At 62.6% G+C, this 21389-nt stretch overlaps 3 protein-coding genes across 3 annotated transcripts in view; all 3 read right to left on the minus strand.

The window, feature by feature from the left end:
- KIF19 (kinesin family member 19) overlaps positions 1-2394 on the minus strand; it is a 6557-nt gene extending 4163 nt beyond the window's left edge. The window contains exons 1-5 of the mRNA XM_010578727.1: positions 2236-2394; positions 791-901; positions 571-667; positions 358-512; positions 66-191 (exon numbers count right to left, since the gene is read on the minus strand). Of these exons, the coding sequence (XP_010577029.1) occupies positions 66-191; positions 358-512; positions 571-667; positions 791-901; positions 2236-2394 (648 nt within the window). The remainder of the gene's footprint in view (positions 1-65; positions 192-357; positions 513-570; positions 668-790; positions 902-2235) is intronic.
- A 2011-nt stretch (positions 2395-4405) lies between these two features.
- On the minus strand, positions 4406-10929 carry DNAI2 (dynein, axonemal, intermediate chain 2). The gene is made up of 13 exons (XM_010578728.1): positions 10747-10929; positions 10457-10618; positions 10211-10332; positions 9478-9620; positions 8698-8811; positions 7159-7298; positions 6782-6904; positions 6122-6345; positions 5712-5847; positions 5205-5351; positions 4789-5013; positions 4597-4704; positions 4406-4414 (listed from the first exon to the last, which is right to left on the minus strand). The coding sequence occupies exons 1-13, from the start codon at positions 10927-10929 to the stop codon at positions 4406-4408; spliced, it is 1836 nt and encodes a 611-aa protein (XP_010577030.1).
- Positions 10930-12618: 1689 nt separating this feature from the next.
- On the minus strand, positions 12619-21379 carry TTYH2 (tweety family member 2). The gene is made up of 14 exons (XM_010578566.1): positions 21251-21379; positions 20212-20384; positions 18686-18797; positions 18028-18248; positions 17841-17936; positions 17678-17750; positions 17503-17572; positions 17286-17341; positions 17094-17186; positions 16912-17004; positions 16677-16819; positions 16369-16554; positions 16149-16227; positions 12619-14164 (listed from the first exon to the last, which is right to left on the minus strand). Exons 1-14 carry the CDS (start codon positions 21377-21379, stop codon positions 14081-14083), a joined length of 1608 nt encoding a protein of 535 aa, XP_010576868.1. The 3' UTR covers positions 12619-14080.
- Between the last annotated feature and the right edge of the window lie 10 nt (positions 21380-21389).

Below are 21389 nucleotides of genomic sequence, written 5' to 3' on the forward strand. Positions count from 1 at the left end.
GGGCGGGGGGGCGCTGGTGGGTCCCCCCCCCCCCCCCCATGCCACATGAGCACCTGCTGGCTCACCTCGTCGGCGTTGATGGCGGAGACCTCGGTGATGCCGGCCACCTGGACGGTGCCGCCGGCGTCTTCCCGCAGCTGCAGGCAGCCCAGTGAGGGGTTCAGCAGGTCCCGGATCGTCTCGTTGTAGATCTGGGCAAGGAGAAGGAGCTGGGCGCATCCCTCTCCCAGCGTGGGGACCCGTGGGGACACAGCGTCCCACGCTGGGCACAAAGATATTTGGCTTGGGGCCATGTGCCACTCGCTGTCCCCTGCCATTCCCGGGGAGGGGGACTGTCCCCCCATGCCCCTGCCGTACCTCGAGGTAGGACATGGAGACCTCGTACTCCACGTCACCGCTGGTGTCCTTGATGGCCTGGAAGAGCTCGCCCAGGGCGCGGGCGCAGATGCCAGGCTCACCATCGGTGCCCAGCATGGTGTAGGTCTTCCCGCAGCCTGAGGCAGAGGAGGGGACTCGCTCAGGGCTGGGACCCCCCCATGGCCTCGGGGCTGGCCCGCTCCCCAAGCCCACATCCCTCATCGGTGGGGCCGTAGGCAAAGATGGTGGCGTTGAAGCCAGAGATGACAACCGCGACGAGGCTCTGGGTGGTGGCACGGTACACAGTCTCCTGCGGGAGGGTGAAAGGCTCTGGGGTGCATCCTGCTGCCCCCCACCTCCACCCGCTGCCCTGGGCACCCCAGCCTGCCTCCCCCAGCCCCGCATCCCCCCCTCCGTGCCCCAAGGGACCCACCTGGGTGGCTGTGGAGTCAAAGGCCACGTCGAAGACGTAGGATTTCTCCCTGGAGCGGCTCGCATGCAGGACATCGTTGGGGTCTTGCATGGGGTCTCGCAGCACCACGACCTGCCAGGGGACGCAAGCGGGGCTGGCCGGGGGGCATGCAATGGTCTGGGGCACCCACCAACCCACTGCTCCGGGGTCACCTCCAGCCTCCCATGGAGGCACAGCATACTCTGGGCATTGCACCTGCCTTTAATGGTGCTAATTAGCACCTGATTGGGCTCTGAGGTGTAACGAGGTGCTGGGACCCGCATGGGCTGGTGGCATTGCGAGCACAGATTCCCCAGGACATGCATGGACAGACGGACGCACCAGGAGCAGCTCCGTCCTGGATGGTGGGCGAAGAGCCCCGAGCATCCTGCCTGGGCATCGCCTGCGTGCCCCACGGGGGAATGGCTTGCTCGGAGATGCATCTTCCCCCATGCTCCTGGCTGGGTATCCCACATCACCCACAGCAAAGACAGTGTGGTCAGAGCCAAGGAGGGGCACCCTGGCATGGGTGGGAACACTGGGATGTGCTCCCCAGTGGATCTGAGCCCTTGTGGGACCCAGTGGGCATCTCTCCCCTGCTTTGCCGGGGCCGACATCCCCTCCGTGCCGGGATGCAAGAGGTGCCCCGGCTGGTGCCGGTGCCGTCGGGCGCAGGGCCCTTTGTGCTCCTGAATTGTCCCATTGTCCCCAGGCCTGGCCAGGGCTCAAAGCCAGCTCTGCGTGCGGTGCCAGGGGACCTGCTGGGCCGGCTGCCCCGCTGCACCCACCTGGGCACGACGGCACAAAGGCATCTCTGTGAGCGTGGTCCGACAAGGTGCCTGCTGCCCGGGCATCGCAAGGCGGCTGGGGATGCCAGCACCCCACAGAGACCCCGCGTGTCCCTGTCGCTGCGTGGAATGGCCCCTCGCAGGGTCCCCTGCTCCCAGCATCCTTGCCGGCTCCCATTCCAATGCAGATTTTGACCTTTCCCGTAAGGCAAGCTGCTCCCTTGCTGCTGCTGCCCTACTTCCAGCCCCCCTCTTTTGCGGCCCCCCCCTCCACCCAGGATTGGGGACAGAGACAGGCAGTACTGGGGTCTCACAGCACTGCAGGAAGGTGGGGATCCTGACCCAGACCCCCCCAGAGTTTCCCACCCTGCTGCTTTGTTATTGTAGGGTCTCCTGCAGGGGCTGTGAGACTGCAGGGTGCCCCCCCCAGCCTGTGCCCCCGGCTGGCACACGTGGGCATCGCACGCAGCGCTGGGTACTGCCGGGCACGTCCCAGGATTTACACCGCGCCGAGGGTCGCATCCTGCACCGGGATACCTGGCCCTGCTGACCCAACGGGATGGGCATGGGGCAAGCGGGGGGCAAAGCACCAGGGCCGGGTGGTGCCTGACAAACCCGTGGGTCCCCATCCCACCATACCTGCTCGTCCACACGGTGGGCGATGGGTCTGGCCCCCTCCGCCAGCTCGGCCGCGCTCATCGGACGGATGCGAAGAGCCACCTGCAAGACACTGGGATGAGCGTGGGGTGGCGGGGAAGGGGACGGGGACACGGGGACACAGACCTGCACGTGAGCCATCGCGGTGGGATCGGGCAGCTGAGGCTTCAGTGGTGCAGTGGCGATGCAGCCCCCAGGACCCCCCCCATGTCAGGCACTGCAATTAGAGGTTCATTTTCCTGGGACGAAAGCAAACACCGCTGGGACCGGCCTTAAAGGGGCAGCCGGGCAGCGTGCCCTCCTGCTGGCACTTGGCCCCTCGCTGACGTGGCTCGGGGATGGCTGAGCCCGCGACGGCACAGCGGGAGCAGGGGGCTGTTGCCGTGCCTCTGTGCACCCGAACTCCCCTGGGTCCCCCGACAACATCTCCCAAACCAGCCCTGCGGTGCCAAGGTGTTCCACGGTGTGACAAGACAGGCAAGCCACACCAGCCACCCTGTCCCACTCGTGTCCCCCCCCCCTCCTGCTGTGTCCCAGCCCTATGGGGTGCAGCCATGGGGTGCCCTAGATCCAGGTGTCCCCACTGCCCCCCGGGGACAGCGTGCCACCGGCCAGGACTCACTGCCAGCTGATGGTCCTCGCCGGGGCATGGGGACTGAGGGGTTCCTGCGAGCAGAGGGTCCCCGTGCAGGGTGCATGGGGTGCACTGATCCCCACAGTGTCCCCTCGTTGCAGCCCTGTCCCTAATTACCCCCACTGCCTACGGGAGGGCTCAGTGGGGCACCTCCAGCCCAGCCTGGTTCTCCCCTCTTCCCTTCCTCAGGCACTGGGGGCTGAGCCCCTCTGCCCTCCCTGGGGGGGGGCTGTGGGCTTGGCCCCAGGAGTTCCCCCCACCCCGGCCTGGGCTGGGAGGCACTGCGGAGGCTGCATCTCCCCATCCCACTTGTCTGCCCCGATCCCCTGGAGCTGTTGAGCCGTACACAACACCGGCAGCGTGGCTGGCTCCTGTTGACGCAGCGGCTGGCACCGTGTGTGGCTCCAGCCACGCTCCGCGCCCTCTCTTGGCTTCGCCCGCATCCCCGTGGCACGGTCAGGATGCCATGAGCTGGATGGAAATGTGCCTGTCCTGCACGGGGCACAGCCCGTGCATGGCTCAGGGACATGCCTTTCCACCTCTCGTTCTTGGTACAATTAGGGCTGGCCCTTCACGAGGCACTTGGCCGAGCTGCAAGGCTGGTGCCCAGCTCCCTTCCCGCAGCTGGGGAAGAACCTGCCCCTTGAGCAGCACTTCCCAGCTCGGGCACTGGCTGTACTGGGACATGGCAGCGTTCAGCTGCGGGCTGGGGGACCACGAGCCCTGTCCCCCACTCAGTCCCACAGCCGCGGATGGAACTCCCTCTCCCGCTCTGTCCACGCTGCCAGGAGAGGACCTGCACCCAGCCGCTACGCCGTGCACCCACCCTGCAGACGCAGGATGGTTTCGACAGCTCCTGCCCACCCTCTACCCCCTTGAGCAGAGCCTGGGGAAGGGTCCTGACAGGAAGGCTCACCCCCAGCCCCTGCACATGGGATGCCGTCCGTGCGATGGCCCCATCCCTCTGCCGACAGCTGTACCATGGGGTGAGCACAGCCGGCGGCTCGTTAATAATTGACAGGTGGGTAGCAGGCAGGGTGGCTGCTAGGCAATACTGGCCAGGCTGTGTTTACCCAGTGCTGATAACCCTGGCCCAGGCACCACAGGCTACTCTCATGGGGATATCAGTGGGTTGGGGGCACAGGGCTTTGCTCAGCATCACTCTCCAGCTGGGAAGAGGCACGGTGCTGCACTGGCATCCCGCTGCTGCCAGCGGCTGCCCTGCTCTGCCCTGCTCCTCGGGCTGGGGACACACCAAGGAACACCCTGCTGCCACGGGCGCTCCACTGGGGTTGGCAGTGGGCTTTGATCCGTGGCTTGGTCCAAGGAGAGGAGATGAAGAGCGAGACGACGTGACTTTCCCACCCTCTGCTCAATCCTGCTGTGACAAAACAGGAAACGTGATGTGGAAAGCTCCTGTTTATTTACCCCAAAGAAAAAAAATCAGGAGGGCAAAGGGCCAGGCAGCATCTGTGACCAACGCGAGGGCTTCTGTGTGACCCACCGGTCATGTTTTGGCTACGGCTCCTGCAGAGGGAGAAGGCGTGGGGTCAGGGAGCTGTGAGGGGTCCTCTGCTCACCACCCCATGGAGGCAGAGACCCCACGAGCTCTGCCCGGCTCAGGGACAGCAGCCTCATCTCCACATGACCCACGGAGCAGCAACCCCAGCAAGGAGGGGAAAAGAAACGCGAAGCTGGAGTGCACTGACCTTGGCAGCATCCTTCTCCTCCTCCTCCTCCTCTTCCTTGTCCTTGGGCAGCTGGCTTTCTTCCCCCTGCGCAGCCGCCGCCTCCTCCTCTCCCGCGCGGTCTTTAACCTGAAAGGCAGAAGCTGATCCCAGTCCCCTGCCCCATGGCAGGGAGTCCCTGCTGCGGTTGCAGGTTCATCCCATCCCCGGTACCTTGCCACCCAGGTGTTGGGTCTCTGCCCGCGCCTGCCTCTGCAGCTCCACTTCAATGACCTCGAAGAACTCTTTGCGGGCACGGTCGAGCACCTCTTGGGGACTCTCCACTGGCCTCTCCTCCACTTCTGACCCCTGGCCCTCCGACCTGGCACGCTCCTTCAGCCGCATTTCCCGGTGCCGGGCCTCCAGGATCTTCTCCCGCTTCGTCTCCCGCTCAAACATCTAGGGCAAGGAAGCCGGGGAGGGGGGAGCTAAGGGGTGCAGGGTGAGCAGGGGACCCCATGGGACAGCCGTGCTCTGTACAGGGAGAGCGCAGGGCTCGCTGGCAGAGCTGTTGTGCCCGGGGCCAGTGACGTGCCAGCAGTGCCGAGGGCTTTGCTGTCACAGCAGCTCATGGCTGAAAGCTCACGTACAGCGGTGGCCAGCATCTTCTCGTTCCTCTGGAGGGTGCAGAGCCCGGAGGAGATTTCCAGCAGGGTGACTGTGCCGAGCTTCGAGCCGCAGCCAACAACGCATCCGTTGTCCTGCAGGCGCAGGCTGGAGAGGGGCTCGTCACAGACCTGGGGAGGGAGGATGGGGAGGCTGGTGGCACTTAGCCCTGCTGTGATGCCCCACGGGGGAATTCAGGCAGGATGAGCTGGCAGAGGCAAATCCACGCAGTTGCCAGTAACAGGAGCCTACGTGCAAATTTTTGGGCGCACTAGGCTCCAGGTACAGCTCAGGGCTGAGGGGACAGATGCTGCTCGATGGAGCTTATCCTGAGCTCCATGCAGACAGGATGGGACCCCATCCCCTGGCTCTGCCTGCTCCGTGCAGGGCAGGGTGGCAGATCTGCCAAGCACCCCGCTGCCGGTGCTGGCCGGGGGCAGCCCCTTGCTCCCCTTCCAGGGTAAGGGGCCCAGAGCCACTGGGCATCCAACCTTCAGGCTGAGGGAGGGGTCGTTCTGTTTGAAGAGGAAGTCCCAGACATCCAGGGTCCCATCGGATCTGGTGGTGAAGAAGACGGCCGGCCTCACAGTGCTCCAGCATCCATCCGTCAGGTAGGAGAGGTGGTACCTGCCAGCAGACCCGACACGGCGGGGATGGGCTCATGGCCTCCATCCCCCTGGGCCCACAGCTGCTGCCTGTGCAGCACCTTCAGCCAAGAGCCCAGGCCCTGGCCCCCTCCGTTCCAGTGCCCTTGGCCATGCTGGCACTGCTCTGCCTTGGTGACCGTCCCACCACCTGAGCCTGACCCGAGCAGACCAGACTCTACTAATCATTTGCCCTGAACATGCTCTTCCACAAAAAAGAAGATTTTTTTGCAGGGCAAACACACACCGACACCTACTTGGTCCACATAATTGATGATTCCTTGATCTCCTCTGACCATATCCGAGCAGTCCAGTCGCCAACCGTCAGGAAGATTTTGGGGTAGAAAGGGTTCCTGGCCAGCGCATAGACAGGTCCGTGGTGGCCACTGTAGGTGCTGGTGATTTTTTCAGGAGGTGTCTTAGCCTTGCGGTTGCAGGCGATGACGATGCCCTGCTCTGTGCCCACCATGAACTTGGTGGGCTGAGGGTGAGAGCAGGAGAGAGCAGCCATCAGCAAGTTGGAGACTCCATGGTGCAGGGGGCAGTGGGGCAGCAAAGGGTCTTGCTGCCTGACCATGGGGGAGCCTGCTGCAGCCACTGCCTGGGGAGGACAGAGCCCTGGGACCTGCCATGATTTGGGGGATTTAGAGATCGAAATGCCAGCAAGACCCTGTGTTTTGGGAGCACATCAACTCCTAATTCTTGAAGATGGGTGAGAACACGCTGCAAGCTGCAGCACAGTGCTTTGGGTCACTCTGGGCATCAGAGGCTTGTGCCGTGCCCCTGGAGCCCTGCCTGCAAGGGTGACCGGGCACTGCCCGCCCGGCTCGGTTCGGCTTGGCTCACCCTCCTGCCCAAGTGAGGATATGGGTTGTGTGCAGGCAGGGTCATCCTGACGGCAGGGCAGGGAGGCTCACCATGGTGGGCTCAAACTCCAGCGTGACGGCACCCAGAGCATTCTCCAGGAGCCCTTTCCGGGTGATGTCCAAGACCAGCATCTCGGTGGGCTCGGCCAGCTTGCGGATGTCCCACCACAGCACCTGCATGGGACAATAAGTGGGAGGGGGCTGCAGGAGCTGCTCCTGGCTCAGCTGCAGGTGCCGGGGAGCTGAGTGTCCTGGAGCCAGGCAGCTTCCCTGTGCCAGCCTGTGCTGCCAGCCTGGGGGTCTAGTTCCCATACTGCCATGGCTGGTGAGGGGCAGCGCAGACAAGGGAAGCTCTTTTGGGGTGTCAGCGCCTGCCAGTGTGGCCCCTGTGTGAGTCCCTGGCACCTTGCCCTGCCCCTGCCCTTTACCTGCCCGTCGGTGGAGGCTGAGAAGCACTCGGTGCCCGTTTTGGACTGCAGCCAGATGGCTCCGTACACGGGGTCCCTGTGGCTGACCTCCACGGCAGACACCTCCACAGGCAGCCCCCCTTTCCTGGTGTCCCAGTAAGCTGGGAAGGAAAAGGAGCTGTCAAGATCTGCACCAGCTCCCTTGCCCAGCTCCTTTGCTTGTCGCTCGTTTTCCGAGGAGATGCTGCCCCACTGCCCAAGCCAGAATGGGGAGCAAACCTCACCAGGTGCTCCCCCCACACTTCCCAGCCCCAGAAGAACCACGCGCATGTGCTGCAGGCTGGGAGCCTGCTGCTGTGATCACTCGCAGGGATGCCCACTCTGAGTGGTAACGCAGCAATTTGCACCTTCTGCAAATGCCAAGCTAGATGGTGGCAATATACTAAATAGCTGCAGCATTTCTTCAGCAATCATCTCTCTCTGGCAGATGCACTACAATCCCCAGAGACAATAAATCCCCCCGGCTCCCCCCTGCTCTGCACAAGGGGTTACAGCAGGAGCAGACATGGTCTAAGCAGCCCCCAGTCCCCTGTCAACTCCAAACAGCGGCTCTTAGGCTCGATGCTGCTAAAAACCAGCCTGTGTGAGCTGACCCCGGCTGTGCTCCCCTCCTGCGTGCCCGCAGGGTGCTGGCTAACGAAGACAGGTCCCCTGCAGACAGCAGCAGCCGTCCTTCCCTATCTCTGCCTCTGACACGTGGCAGAGGGCAAGCCACAGCGCAGGACTGGCCACGGTTCACCAAAGGTTAGGCAGCTGGTCCGCGGTGGCACCGAGCCGCACACGGTCCCTCTTGCTTACTTCTAATTAGGCAATTGGATGTGACGGTGTGTGCTCCGCTGGGCCCATGCCACGCGCCTGGGGAGCACTGCGAAGGATGGGGTGAGATCCCTCCCCTCCATCACCTGCAGAGTGTGCAGTAACAGCCCCATAATGCATGCCCTGTCAGATCTGATTGCTGCTGCAAATGGCAAGGAAAACATCAAAATGAGTGCAATTAAGTCAAAGGGCTCACGTGGCCCAGTAAATAACAGAGCCATAAATGAAGCTGGCAAAGAGGGGCCCTCTTCCAAGCACTTGAAAAAACAGCACAAGAACAATGCAGTGCACGAAACGACGGCAACTCTCCTGGGCTTTTGCCATGCAAAGATACAGGGCCGCGGGTGAGGAGGAAGCACAGCACGCATGCTGCTCAGCCGTCTGATCCAACAATCCCTGCTGGGATCTCACTGCGGCTGCAGCCGCCTCGCTGCCCCAAGTGCCTGTGAAGGGCTCCCAGGCATGGTGTTCTCCCCTCCCTGGGTACCTGCTCTGGTGAGCACATGCCTGTCCTCCGCACGCAAAGCCCCAAGGCTTCAGGACGTGCGCGGGATATTCCCAGTCGCAGCACGAATGACACTATGTCCTTTGTGAGTGTAGCAGTGCTGGAACCAGGCTCTTGCCGAATTAAAATGAAGCCAGGCTCTCGTTAGTACGGCCTTATGCCTAATCCATCATCCTTACCCATCTGCCCATTGTAGCATCCTCCCACCAGGACGTGCGAGTCTTTGGGGTTGTATTCCAGGCTCACAAGAGGGGATGACGGCCTGAGAACGAGCTCCGGCTTGTTGGGGTTTTCTGCCAAGAAGGGATGAGTAAAGAGCAAAGCGCAAAGGCAGTTTGGAGGGCGAGCACCCCTGCCTCTAAACCAGCCAGCCTCCCGATACCGCACCCCATTGCTCCACACCTAGCTCCCTGCCACGCTGGTGCTTGCCCAGCCGTGCTGGATGAGGTGGCCACATCACCAGGATGCCTCACCTTAGCCAGGAAAGGGAGCTGACCTGTCCTTGCCTGCCAGCCTGGGGACAGACCCCTGGTACCCCAAGCCCTGGTACCCTGAACCCTCTTCTTTTTTTTCACTCCAAAATACAACAGGTCTGAGAGAGTCTTTGATAGAACAGGGCAATTCTCAGCCTGGGCTTGTGCTGCCTCTTTCTTCAAGCACAAGTGAACCATATAAAGACAAGAACCCCATAAGAGGAGTGTGGCTCAGCTGCCTGTTGTGGTCACAGGCACTCTAGCTCATGAAGTCATGTAGTGGGATTTTAGTAGTTATTTTCCACCTGTTGGCCAGCTTTCAGGTCCCATTTCTCCCCTTCTCTGTATTGATCTGTGGGCAAAGCAGAAACCAAACCCCTGTTCACCCCCTCTGGAGTGCTGTGTGGCTTCATTACACTCTTTGAAGCCACAAAGTGCTTCCGCAGCGGCAGCATTACTGACTGGTGAGTTTTCCCTTCCCCTTACCAAGGTCCCAGATGTATGAGTCAAAGCTCATGTTTTTCATGTTTTGCTGGAACTCCAGGCTGGAATAAGCCACTGCCAGTTTCTTGCATGTGTCAGGGTGCCAGGAGAGATGTGTGGCTGTCCTCTTGGTTACGTTTGGATCCCTTTTTGATAGCAGGACATCAAAGAAAGATGTTAGTTTGCTAACAGCTTTGTCACACCCTGGGATGAGTCTCCCAAAGGAAACTGTGGGAATCGCAATTAAAACAAGATGCAGCCCTTGAGCATCGAGTGCAGGAAATGGTTCTCTTGGGGGTTGGGTGGGGGGGGAGAAGAGTTGATGATTTAATGAAGTCTTTCCAGTTATATGTTTCTAAGAATCCAATTATGTTACTGGATCTGACTTCTAGAAATGACCTAACAGCCCCGACATTTGAAAATAATCTTTGAGGCAGGAAAAAAAAAAAAAAAAATCCTGTCTAAAGCGCTGTTAGAAGATGCTCAGAGCTGCGTCTGTCCTTGCCCCGTGGTACCTATCTCCAAAGTGCCTGGGCAGGGTGGAGGGCAGGGAGGGGAGGAACAGATGGAGTTATGGAGTAAGGAGGGGCTGCAGCAGGTCTCTCCATCCATAGACTGCTCCAGCGCTATCCTAAAGCCACTGGGTTTTCCACCTCCTTTGTCTCCAAAGGCAGTTGAATCTGCAGTAGCCTACTGTGGATTTGGAGAGCCTGGTGACCCCAGCTGGTTGTGCTACCTGATGACATTGATGGTTTTTGCGGAGGGGGGCTCGTCTTCCACCTCTACCATCTCCTCCTCTTCAAAGTACTCCTCGTAGATGTTGATGGCATTGTTCTGCTTGACGCAGTGCTCCATCAGCTGCAGGGAAAGCACAGGCAGAGGCTGTGCCTCTGGGGAGCTGCCTAGGTGAGGGAACTGGCAGTGGGTGGGCGAGGGGGCTCTGGGAGCGTGAGGGGAGGAGGAGGGACGGGCAGAGCCTTACGGTGCCGAGGTGCGTGATGGTGTTGACGTAGTTTTCGTCTTTCTCCACTTTCTTCCTGAAGCGGATTGTTTGTTCCACCTCCTGTGGGTTGATGTCTTTGGGCCAGCCGCCCTCTACGTGGTTGACGCCGCGGGATTCCACCTCCACCCGCTCGGTGTTGACCTGGGGGTTGGCGCAGAGCGAGAATCTGAGCTGAAAAGGCCCTAAACGCCCCTTTTCCCCCTTTGTACGGTGCCGCCCTGCAGAGCGGCAGCCTGGGAGGCCCTCGACAGCTAGCGGGCAGCCCTCACCTCGTGCTCCGACATGTCGCTGGTGTGCTGGACGTAGCTGTCCACGGGGTTCCTCAGGATGAAGCTGCTGGCCATGCTGGGGTCGGGGGGGATGTCCACGTTCACCTCGGCCGGCCGGTCGGAGAAGCTGCAGGGCCGGCCGAACTCGCTGCGTTTCCGTGTGTACACGTACATGATCTCCATGGCGGCTTCTTCAGCCCCCCGGCCCTGGGGGGGTCCTGCTGTGTGTGTGTGTGTGTGTGGGTGCCAAAAGGGATGAGGGGGACTCAGGGAGGGCCCACCGCGGCAGGGGACACCCCAGCCCCCCTCCCAGGGACCCAGGTGTCCGGGTGGGGACTGGCCTCTCCCAGCGCGGCCTTACTGGGAGCCACTGGTAGGGCCGCGTCTCCCGTTGCCTGGCAACGCTGGAGGGAGATCACGTGACGCCCGCCGCCATGTTGGGGAGGGCAAGGCGGGGGTTACAAGTGACGGCCGCCGCTTGCCGCCATGTTGGGAGGGCAACAGCTGGCTAATGAAGGGGGGGTGCAATTAGCACAGGGGGCAGTGGCTCTGCTGCCAGCTCCAGCCCCACGCCCCGACTGTGTGGGGTGGAAACCAGGCTGGGCCCCATCGCTGGGGGGGACACAGACGGACTGGGTGGGCCATGGCCTGCTCCCTCTAGCCCCAGCGAGGTGACCCCAGCCCCACAGCAGGCCCACCCTCTCTGCTCCCCCCCGACCCCAGCCCTCTGCCAGGAGGGAAAGCTGTGCCATTCCATTCCTGCAGGAGCAGGCCGGGATCCCGAGGGAGCCACGACATCCCTGCAGCTGGCATGAGTTGCCCCCCCTCCCCGGGGCTGCTGCACACAGCCATTGCTGCGGAGTCCTGGGGGGTCCAGCACCTCGCCCGGTGCCCGCCGGCAGCTGGCACCAGGAGACGGCACTGCTCCCCGCATACCCACGCTCATGCCGTGTCACCCAAACCGCGGGGTCCGGCTCGCTCTGATGGGAGATCGGGTGGGAAAGGAGCACGAGATGCAGCTCTCAATGCCCTTTCCCAGGGTGCAACCCACCCAAGACCCCTACGGTCGCCTTCCAGCCCCAGCACCATCCTCCATTCCCACCGAGGGCACGCGTCCACGCACGCTGCACCCCCAAAGCCCGCGCCCCCCTCCGCTCGCCAGCACTGACGCACCTGAAATGGCTCCAGTCGTCCCCCAGCTCCTGTCACAGCCAAAACCAGTCCAAGCCGCAGCCAGGGGATTTAAGCCCAATTAAAAACCGCTTTGACTGCAAAGAAATGCTGGGACCGGTGCTTGCAGCAAGGTGTTTGTGCTGGCCATGAAGATTCCCAGCCTGGCAGAGCTGGCGCTCCAGGATGGGCAGAGCAGCCTGAGCAGGGGCAGCAGATGCAGGTCAGCCCAGAGAAGCCAGCAAGGAGGAGATAAGTTTAGTACAAGTGTTTATTGTCTTTTCCCCAGAGGACACATACAAATCAGGCCGGACTCCAGCTCCTAGATGGAGTCCTAATGAGGTTAGTTCACATGCGTTTAAAAAACAGCTCTTCTACCAGTACCGTTACATCAAAACATTAAAAGCTGAAAAAAAAAAAAATCCCCTGGAAGTTTTCAACAGCAAGTAATGCTAGTCACACATAACAGAGACAGACGGTGTTAGGGGACTGAAGGGTATGTACAAGTTATCTTTAAAAGACACAGTGAGTCACTGCTATCAAGTAAGACCCCCTGGCTCGCCCGAGGGGGACAACCTGGCCACCCCAGGGGTCTGCCTGGCTGCAGCACTGTTAGCCAAAGCAGGGAAGAAGGGATGGATAGCCACCACCAGCAGCACAGGAGGTAGCTGCTAATTGCAATCAGCCAGGGAAAGCCTTTGCCCTCCCACGGCGTGGGTACAACCTTTGCAGTGAGGAAGAGCCCTGGAGTGAACCCAGCCCTGGCTAAGCCACTGCCGTGGTGCCAAACGTGGTTATGAGAGCTGAACTCGTCCTGGGTTTCCGGGGGGAGATGGCCCAGAAGGATGAGTGGGCAAGAAAACATCCATCACCCTGTCCGCACCCTTTCGGGTGGGAGATCTGGGTCCATCCCTAGTCAGTGGGATGGAGCAGGGGCTCTCCCTGCTCCACGGCAAGCAAGGGGCTGCCGTGGGGAAGGGGCCTTTGCTTGCATCCCGCTGAGGTTCCAGGGGCAGCCTGTGCTGAAATGGGCAGCCACAAAGGATCTGTTTCGGCTCGTGCTTGTTTCCCCCTGCCTCCTTGGCCCCCAGAGCTACTTAGCTTGAAGCCCTGGCAATGCTGTGCAAGCCAGCCAGGGTGGCAGGACCATCCCCTCCCCTCTCCAGGGCCGCATCCTGCCCCAGGGATGCCTGAGTAGTCCCTAACCCTCTCCCAGGGGATTCATGGTTACCCCAGGGCTGTCCTGCAGAAGGAGGGGAACCTGCCCCAGCCCATGCTGCCAGCCAGCCCGCCTGCCCTGGGGAGCCAAATTGAGCCTACAAACCAGCCCATAACCTGCTACCAACATGCACTGCAGTAAAACCACGCTGGAACAGAAGCAGCGAGTCAAACCGCGCCTCGGCCCTGCAGAGAATTCGTAAAACCCAGGAGCAAAGCAAAGGAAAACCAGCAAGGCCAAAACATCCCTAATTCTACAGCCTCTGAACCTAGGGCTAAGGCAGCTCCAGCTGAGGCAGGGGGGAGGCAGCGAGGGGGGCACGGGGAGCCGGCTCTGCCCGTGCGGAGTAGGAGCATGGCAGAGGGGAGCAGCCGGTGTCACCGTCGGCGGGTGGCAAAACTGCCCGTGGGCATCAGGAAGGGGCTGGCATCACTAGTGGTTGGTACTGCATTGCTACGGAGTGAAGGAGCCACTGCCCCGGACCCCTGCCTGAGGGGCTGGTGCTGGGGGCAAGCCCGTGGTCCCAGGCTTTGCACTCCAGGCAGAGGGAACTGGAGAAGGCTTCCCTCTGTGGCGTAAAACATCCCCGAGCTGGTGCAGACGGGAAGGGAAAGGAGAAGCCGACGTGGGGGCATGAAGCGTCTCCGGTCTTCCCGGCACACCAGGAGCTCGGTCGCAGCACTGCCCTGCTACCGGCTGGTGTTTGGCCCCGGAGTCGCTGTTGGCCGTAAGGCAGGAAGACTTGAGACTGAGCAGAAGCTGCCAAGGGGGGAAGAGGAGGGTGCGCAGAGCATGCGGGGGACACAGGGCTCCCCACTGCTGGGGTTTGTCCTCCGGCCGCTGCTGCCGGGCTTCCCACCGCATCTTTTCCAGGTGTCTTTGGTTTCCCGTTACAGAAACGCCGGTGGCATTTTCTCCTCCCGCAAGCTGCTCGGGGCGAGCGCGTTAGGCTGGGAACTCGGTGTTGTTGTGGTGCCTGACGTGCTCATCGGTGACGGACAGGTAGGTGGCTCGCATGCTCGGGGAGTACTGCAGGGAGAGGACACGGGGGGGTCAGCGCACCCCCAACCCACAGCGTGCCCCTGCCGAGCCCCCACCAGCCACATCCTACCCAACCCCTGCACTGCCACGTGCTGCTGAGCTGCCAGAGAAAGCCCGAGGATGAAGAGAGAAGATTGCTTCCCATTTGTATTAATCCCCAATTAATCTGCCAGGCTGTCGTGGGTAAGGGGGCCAGACCCTGGGTCACAGCTTTTTGAGGGCTAGAAAAGAAGACACCCTCCCCCTGCCCCAGCCAAGATGCTTCAAGTGCCTCATGCTGTGCTTTGTCCCTTCCCACGCTGCTGGGACATTGGCCAGGTTCGTCTTCCACCTTCCTGACTCCAGCCTGGCGGCAAATTCAGCCCCAATCACCGCATCTGGATGCATCCGATCCCGAGGGGCTCACACCGGGATGCCAGCCACGGGCTTGAGCTCCCCTCCCTGCACCGGCATGGGGATGGTGGCACCCCAGGCACCGGCTTGGGCTGGCACGGCAGTGGAGCAGGATGGGTCTCTACGGCAGCTGAGCTGGGTTGTGCCCCCTGATCTTCCCTGTCCACACACAAACCTTACCTCGGGTGTGCTGGTGCTCACCGGGTGCCTGCGCTGGCAGTCGCTGCAGGCTGAATGACCCCGGGGCTCCCCCGTCAGGGCAAGGTCCCCTCGCTGCACTGGGAAGGGGGTAGCAGCGAGCCCAGGGCAGAGGCCAAAACCTCCAGCCCCCCCACATCCTGCCAACGCTGCAGAATTAAATTTCTCCAGCATTTTACAGAAGGGAGGGACACCCGGCCAGGCATTAAGGAAGATTATTCCGAGTTTGTTATTTTGGACCGTGAAAGTCCTTCCTCAGGGATCTGAATCCTGGTTAAATTAGACCATTCAGGGTGGGGAGAATTGCTCAAATTAATCCCCGTCGTGTTCATCCCCCCCAGGGAAGAGGCTTGCCAGCTGCCAGGTCTGCACAATCGGATTACAGCCTCCCGCGCTGGCGCGGCTCCACGCTTTCACCTGATGGCAAAAATCTTCCCCAGAAGAGGTGAGCACGATGTCCCTGCTGTAGCAGCGTGCCTGGAGCCGTGTCCCCAGCTCCACCGTGGTGCCGCTGCCATGCCCGTGAGGGCTGAGCCGGGGGGGGGGAGGGGCACTACTGCTTTGGGTAGAGGCATTGAAGCAGATTAAATGCTGTCAGAAAAGGAGGGGGAAAAACTGTGCCGAGAAAGGGGATGGAGACGGGGACTGTTTCCACTCCCAACGCACGGGAGCTTCAAATCCTCTTGTACCTGGGCTGGGGACAAAATGTGGCCCCGTCCCTCCCGAGCCCTCCGCTCTCTTCCCGAAAGCAAACCAGCCCCACAGGAAAGGAGACGAAGGGAGGCACCGTGGAGGGGAAGGAGGATGGGATCCCAGCTGCTGCCCCGGGATGAGGAGGAAGAAGGAAGTGGGTGAACTTACTCTTGATGGGCAACTTAGCTCCAAAATAATTGATGCAAAAAAAAAAAAAAAAAAGGAAGAAAAAAAAGAAAAAGAAATAAAGCAGGCATTAACAGACAGGGTGGGTTTAAACAAACAGCAGGGAAATGTAAACATGCACGGGTGACTGTGACAAACATCTTTCGAAAGCCAGAATAAATAAGAAATAAAGCAAGGAAGAGCAGCTGAAGGGAAGACTATTTTGGTCTCCTCTGAGCACGTGGCTGGTGACCTCTCCCCACAGCCTCCGCGGGCCGGCTGGGAACTGGGTTAGCAAGACGGGCAGGAGGGATGCGCTCACAGATAGGGCACGTCCTCTGCAAGGGCAGGAGGAGGGGGCCAAGCTCACCCATCCCTGTCCCCATCCCGGCAAACCTTGTCAGTGCCCCAGGCGAGCGGCTTTCCGGCAAAGCAGAGGGTCTCCGCTCCAGCCGGCTAAGCACCCCCCACCCCGGCACGTGGGGCATCACAAGAAGGACTTGGCCTCGGCCGTCCACCGTACCGTGGGAGGAGGAGAGCCTCTGCCGATCAGGGGGACGTTCTCGTAGCGGGGGTTTCCACCGAACAGCACGGCTTGGTTCCTGGAGGGGGAGAGCCTGTCAGAGTCAGGGGCGTAGCGAGACCCTCACCATCATCCTGTGCCCCCAGTGTGGGGTGATGCTCCATCCCCAAGATTTGGGGGGACACCCAAGGGTCAGCGCCTTGGAGGAAAGGGGTCTTACATGTACTCGGAGACAGGGGCATTGGAGATGGTCTGCGCCGGGGGGTGCAGGCTGCTCTGGCTGCCCAGGCTGCTGCTGTAACTGCAGAAGCTGCGGAGCTGCCCCCGGGCCGGGTTGTGGGTGGCGATGCGACGCGCCTGTGGGTTGAAGGGGTCTTCCTCGTCCATGTCATCATAGTCCCGGTCCCTGCGGGGACAAGGTGCGAGCGCTCACCCACCCCGGCCCCAAAGGCAACTCCTCCCCCGCCCCGTGCCTGGCTCCCATGCCACGCACGCAGCCCCCGTGCCCCCCGGTGAAGGCAGACCCACCTGCCAGCAAAGTGCTTCCAGGCACGCGGCGTGGCACAGATGATGGTGGAGAAGGAGGCGGCCACCAGCAGGGAGAAGAGCACTAGGTAGAGCAAACCCTCCACCCCGTCGTAGCAGATACCGATGAGGGCGTCCAGGTAGTCCTGCAGCGGGAGATGGGATGGGGCAGGGCTGGCGATGGTGGGGGGGGTGACCCCAGGAGCTGCACACCCCTGTCCCAGTCCCCCCTCCTCACCTTGTGCAGCCCCCGGCAGTCCAGCATGGCTGTGAGCTGGTGCAGGCTGGTCTCTGAGGAGTTGAGGAGCTGCTGGACCCCCAGGAGGTCTTTCTGTGGGAGAGAGGTGGGGGTTAGGGCAGTGCTGGGCAAGATGGGGAGCAGAGGGGGAGCACGGGGCCCCAGCTCCCCCCACCCTGTACCTCAGCGGTCGGGAAGAGCGGCAGAGCAAACTGTATCAGGCCCTGGATCTGGATCTGCATGGTGGTGAGCGAGCGCTGGAAGACGGTGAGAGCCTGCAGGGGGGGAGTGGGGAGCAGTCACAGAGCTGCCCAGCCCCTGGGGACACCCCCTGCCCCAGGCAGCACGAAGCGGGGTGCCCAGGTCCCCCGTACCTGCTGGAAGGGGTTGCTCAGGCTCTGGTCACAGTACAGGTAATAGTGAACCACCTCTGCAAAGCAAACGAGAGACATCGGTATGAGCGTTTCAGGGAGCAGAGAGCAGCGTAGGGGTGGCAGAATGGCAGCAGAGAGCACCGGACCCCCAGGAAGGTTTTGGGGGAGCACTGGGGTCCTACCCCAAGCACATCTCCACCCTGCAGCCGGCTCTCACCTGCGCTGATGTCACTCTCTGTCTGGTTCATGATGAACTTATCTGGGGCCACACAGAAGTCGCTGGTGCCCTGCGAGGACGGGAGGGACATCATTGAGGCTGGGAAGGATGGCACGGGTCCCTCGGCTCTGTCCCGGCACAGCTGGTACCCCCCCCCCTTCCCAGCCCCACTTACCACCGCTGCTGCCGTGTCCACAGCCATGGAAGCCCAGCTGAGGATGAGCGTCAACAGCCCACAGCACAGCATCCTGCGGGGAGAGGGGTGAGCACACCACGGGGTCCGGCTCTGCCGCTCTCAGCGGCTCCGGCACCGCCGAGCCTGGCCACAGGGTACTCACGTGGTGAGGAGGCAGCGGGAGCGCTTGGCCAGCCCCAGACAGGCCAGGAGGCAGACGGTGAGGACGAGGATGAAGAAGAGGAGATAAGCCAACCACCTGGGTGCAGAGGAAGGCTCCGTCACGCGTGTCCACCTCCCCAGCCCCACCAGGAGATGCCCCGGCAGCCCAGTGCTGTGGCCCCGCTCACCGGTAATACTCGACGTAAGCAACGTGGCCGGCCAGCTCGGTGAGATCGGTGCTGGTGCCCTGCCAGACGGGCAGCCCCGAGAGCTGGAGGGCGATGCTGCTGGCCAACTGCTGCATGAACTTGAGGGTCTGCAGGTAGTCCCCTCGCGCGGCCAGGAGCTCGTTCAGCCGCGCCAGGTGCTGCTCCAAGCCCACCCGCATCTGCAGCGTGGTGCCTGCCACCTGGGGACGGTGGGACGGTCGGCCCCGCTGGGACGGCGCCAGGGGCTTCCCTGCCATCAGCCCCGCACCCGGTGGAGCCGCTCACCCTGTCCGTGGGACACCGACCCTCCAGGAGAGCAGTCCCATGTCCCCCCCCCCCCCATGCTCGAGCTGGATCCATCCTTCGGGACAGCCCTGCCACGGCCCCCACAGCCCTTCCCGGCCACAAAGGCTCCATTCTGTGGGGTGACGTCACCCTCCCGCACTCGGCGCGGCATGGCCGCCCCAGGGGCTTGGCCGCAGAAGGCAAGGCTCAGCTGGCAGCACAGGACGCCTGGGTCCCTCCAGCCAGATGCCTCCCTTCCCAGTCCTTTAATCAAACCCCAGGTGGAGAATCAATGCGACCCTGGGGGTTGTGGTGGGGGTCAGATGGGGGGGACCCTGCCCCGTGGCCCTACCAGCGAGTCGATGCCGTTCAGGGTGTGGTTGGCGTGGTCCAGGGCGTAGAGCAGCTGATAAACCCCGTCGTTGGTCTCGCTGTTCCCGTAGAAGCCGATACCGACAGCCGCGCTGTGGGAAGAGAAGGGACCCCCAATTAGAGGGGAGGGAAACGCTCACCCCGACATGGGTGCCTTGCCTTGGGGCCAGGGAGGATGTGGGGACACAAGCTGGACAGGGGACACGCCCCAGAGCATCCTGGTTTTGGGGGACCCCCCACCCCTGGCAGGGCAGAGCCAAAGCAGATGGGATAACGACATCACTGCGATGGGGACCTGCTCCCTGCCGGTGCCTGTGGGCCCTGGGGATGCCCGATCCTGAAGCTGCTCCACGGGCTGGACACGGCAGGTTTGAAGCTCCTCCTGCCAAACCCGGAGAGACTGAGGGCGGAGGGGCTGGGCAAAGCAGATTAGGGGAATCCACTGGAAGCGACGTCGCTCCCGATTAAACCTGCTCCCAGGCTCACTCCCAGGAGGGCAGGCGGGCGGCAGGCTGGGGGCCGTGCCGCGGCCGCACCAGGCCCCGTGGCGAGCTCACCGTGGCTGCTTTGATGCTCCCCGGCACCTGGTGTGCCAGTGGGCGAAGCCAGGCTGGAGGTCGGAGCCAGCTCCGAGGAGGGATGCGCTCCTGCCCTGGCCAGGCACGTGCCTGCATGCGGTGCTTCCTCCCTCCCCGCGGCAGATGCCAATAAAACTGACAGATACCAGCCCATTCGCCACGATTCAGCCTTCAATGGCCACAAACAGCCTCGGCGTGGTGCCGGAGGGGGGGGGCGGGTTTCAAAGTCCCAGGGGAGCCGCAGAACCATCCCCTGCCGGCGTATGCCCCAGCCCTTCCACCACGCTTCATGGGGTGCCCCGAGGCTGGAGGAGCGGGAGGGGGATCCTGCCAAGCTCATTAGTGCCATTTCCCTGCTCCGTACAATGCTCCCAGGCAGCCATCTCGCTCTGCCCAGGCAAAACCAGACCCTTTGTCTGGCGAGCAGGTCATGGCTGGGCAGCGAAAGGGCCCCGTGTCCCATCCCGTCCCCACCTAGGCCAGGCTTGCTGGGGGGCACACAGGCTGGCTGGCAAGGGGTCCTCTGAGCCACAGGCTGCCAAAAACCGAGACGGGCTTGGAAAGCCACAGGAGCGCTGCCAGGTGAAGAAGCGTCCCCTTGCCTAATTGCACTGGTCACAATTAAGGCTGGGTGCACGTGGGACCTGCCAGCTGGGTCACGTTGCTGCCTGCCATCTGCTCCGGGCTGGGATTAGCGACCCGGCCCCGCTCCTGCCCGGGATTAGCAGGGAAGGCAGCATGGCCGTTGCAGGGATGGGGACAGGACTGGCCCGCAGCCGGTCTCTGGGGCTGCCCCGGCATCAGTGGCTGCACGGAAGGAGGCAGGGATGGACCATATTTAATTGCACAGATCTAATTAAAGCCACTCATGGCTAGAGCATAGAGCCCCCTTGGTAATGGGGGGACAGCACCAGGTCCCCGTCCTCACCAGCAGATGAGCCCGGCGGTGACGGCCATCCAGGTGACGCAGCAGGAGTGGGGCCGCTTGGTCTCAGGCTCCTGGTCCCTCTTGCAGCAGCATAGGCAGATCAGGTAGACAGTGAGGAAGAGGAGGTTGAGGCCGAGGCAGACGGCAGCCACCAAGCCCAGGAAAAGCAGCGACTGGGAAGGAAAGAGGGGACAGTCAGCGCCTGTGACCATGGCTGCCACGTGCTGCAGAGCACCCAGCCAGCAGGCAGGATGCGGCCACATCCAGCGCCTCACGGGACGGTCACACGGGGAAAGAGGAAGCGTCTCCGTCCCCATCCCCATGGGGGGTCGCAGAGGCTGGGCTGCAGCAGCCCCTCTTATGGGTGCTGGGGCACCAGCACTGCCCCCGCTCCCCCCTCCCCAATTTAGGGGTCACAGCGGTCCATGCCCTGGGATGCGGGTCACCGGCGCTGCCCCCCCCTCCAATTTAGGGGTCACAGCAGTCCGTGCCCTGGGATGCAGGGCACCGGTGCTGCCACCCCCCCTTCCCCAATTTAGGGGTCAGGGCGGTCCATCCTGTGGGATGTGGGGCACCGGCGCTGCCACCCCCCCTCCCCAATTTAGGGGTCATGGCGGTCCGTGCTCTGGGATGCTGGGGGCCGTAGTAAGAGCCAAGTGCACGGCACCAAAGCGAAGTGGGACCCCCCCCGCCCAACCTTTGCACCCCCCCGAGGGGTGGGGTGGGGGCTCCGACAGAGCCGGCGCTGCCCCGCGGCAGCGGGAGGCCGGGGCGGGGTGGAGGGGTGCGGGGGACCGGTGCCGGCTGGCCCGGCGGAGGAGGAGGAGGAGGAGGAGGAGGGTTGCCCCCCCGGGGAAGAAGGGCGCTTTGTGCTGCCGTGAGATCAGAGCTGGCGCCGGGCGCCGCCGGATGAAAGCGGCGATCGCGCCGCGGGCAAAGGCGGGGGGAGTCCCACCGGCAAGCGGGACCCCAGCCCGGGGAGGGCTCCGTTTCTCCCCTCGCCCACCCAAAGAAGGGGAGGCGGGGAAGGGGTGGGTACCTGCTGGTAGTCGGGGTCCCGCGGTCGGAAAGCGGCGGGCACGGGCTGGAGGCGCAGGCCGCGGTGCGGCAGCCCGTGTAGCCAGGCCGCCCACCAGGGCGCCAGGTAATCGGCGCGGGCGGGCGGCATGGCGGGGCCG

The sequence above is a fragment of the Haliaeetus leucocephalus genome, unplaced genomic scaffold (assembly GCF_000737465.1).
Source record: "Haliaeetus leucocephalus isolate CR32 unplaced genomic scaffold, Haliaeetus_leucocephalus-4.0 Scaffold646, whole genome shotgun sequence".
Lineage (NCBI taxonomy): Eukaryota > Metazoa > Chordata > Aves > Accipitriformes > Accipitridae > Haliaeetus > Haliaeetus leucocephalus.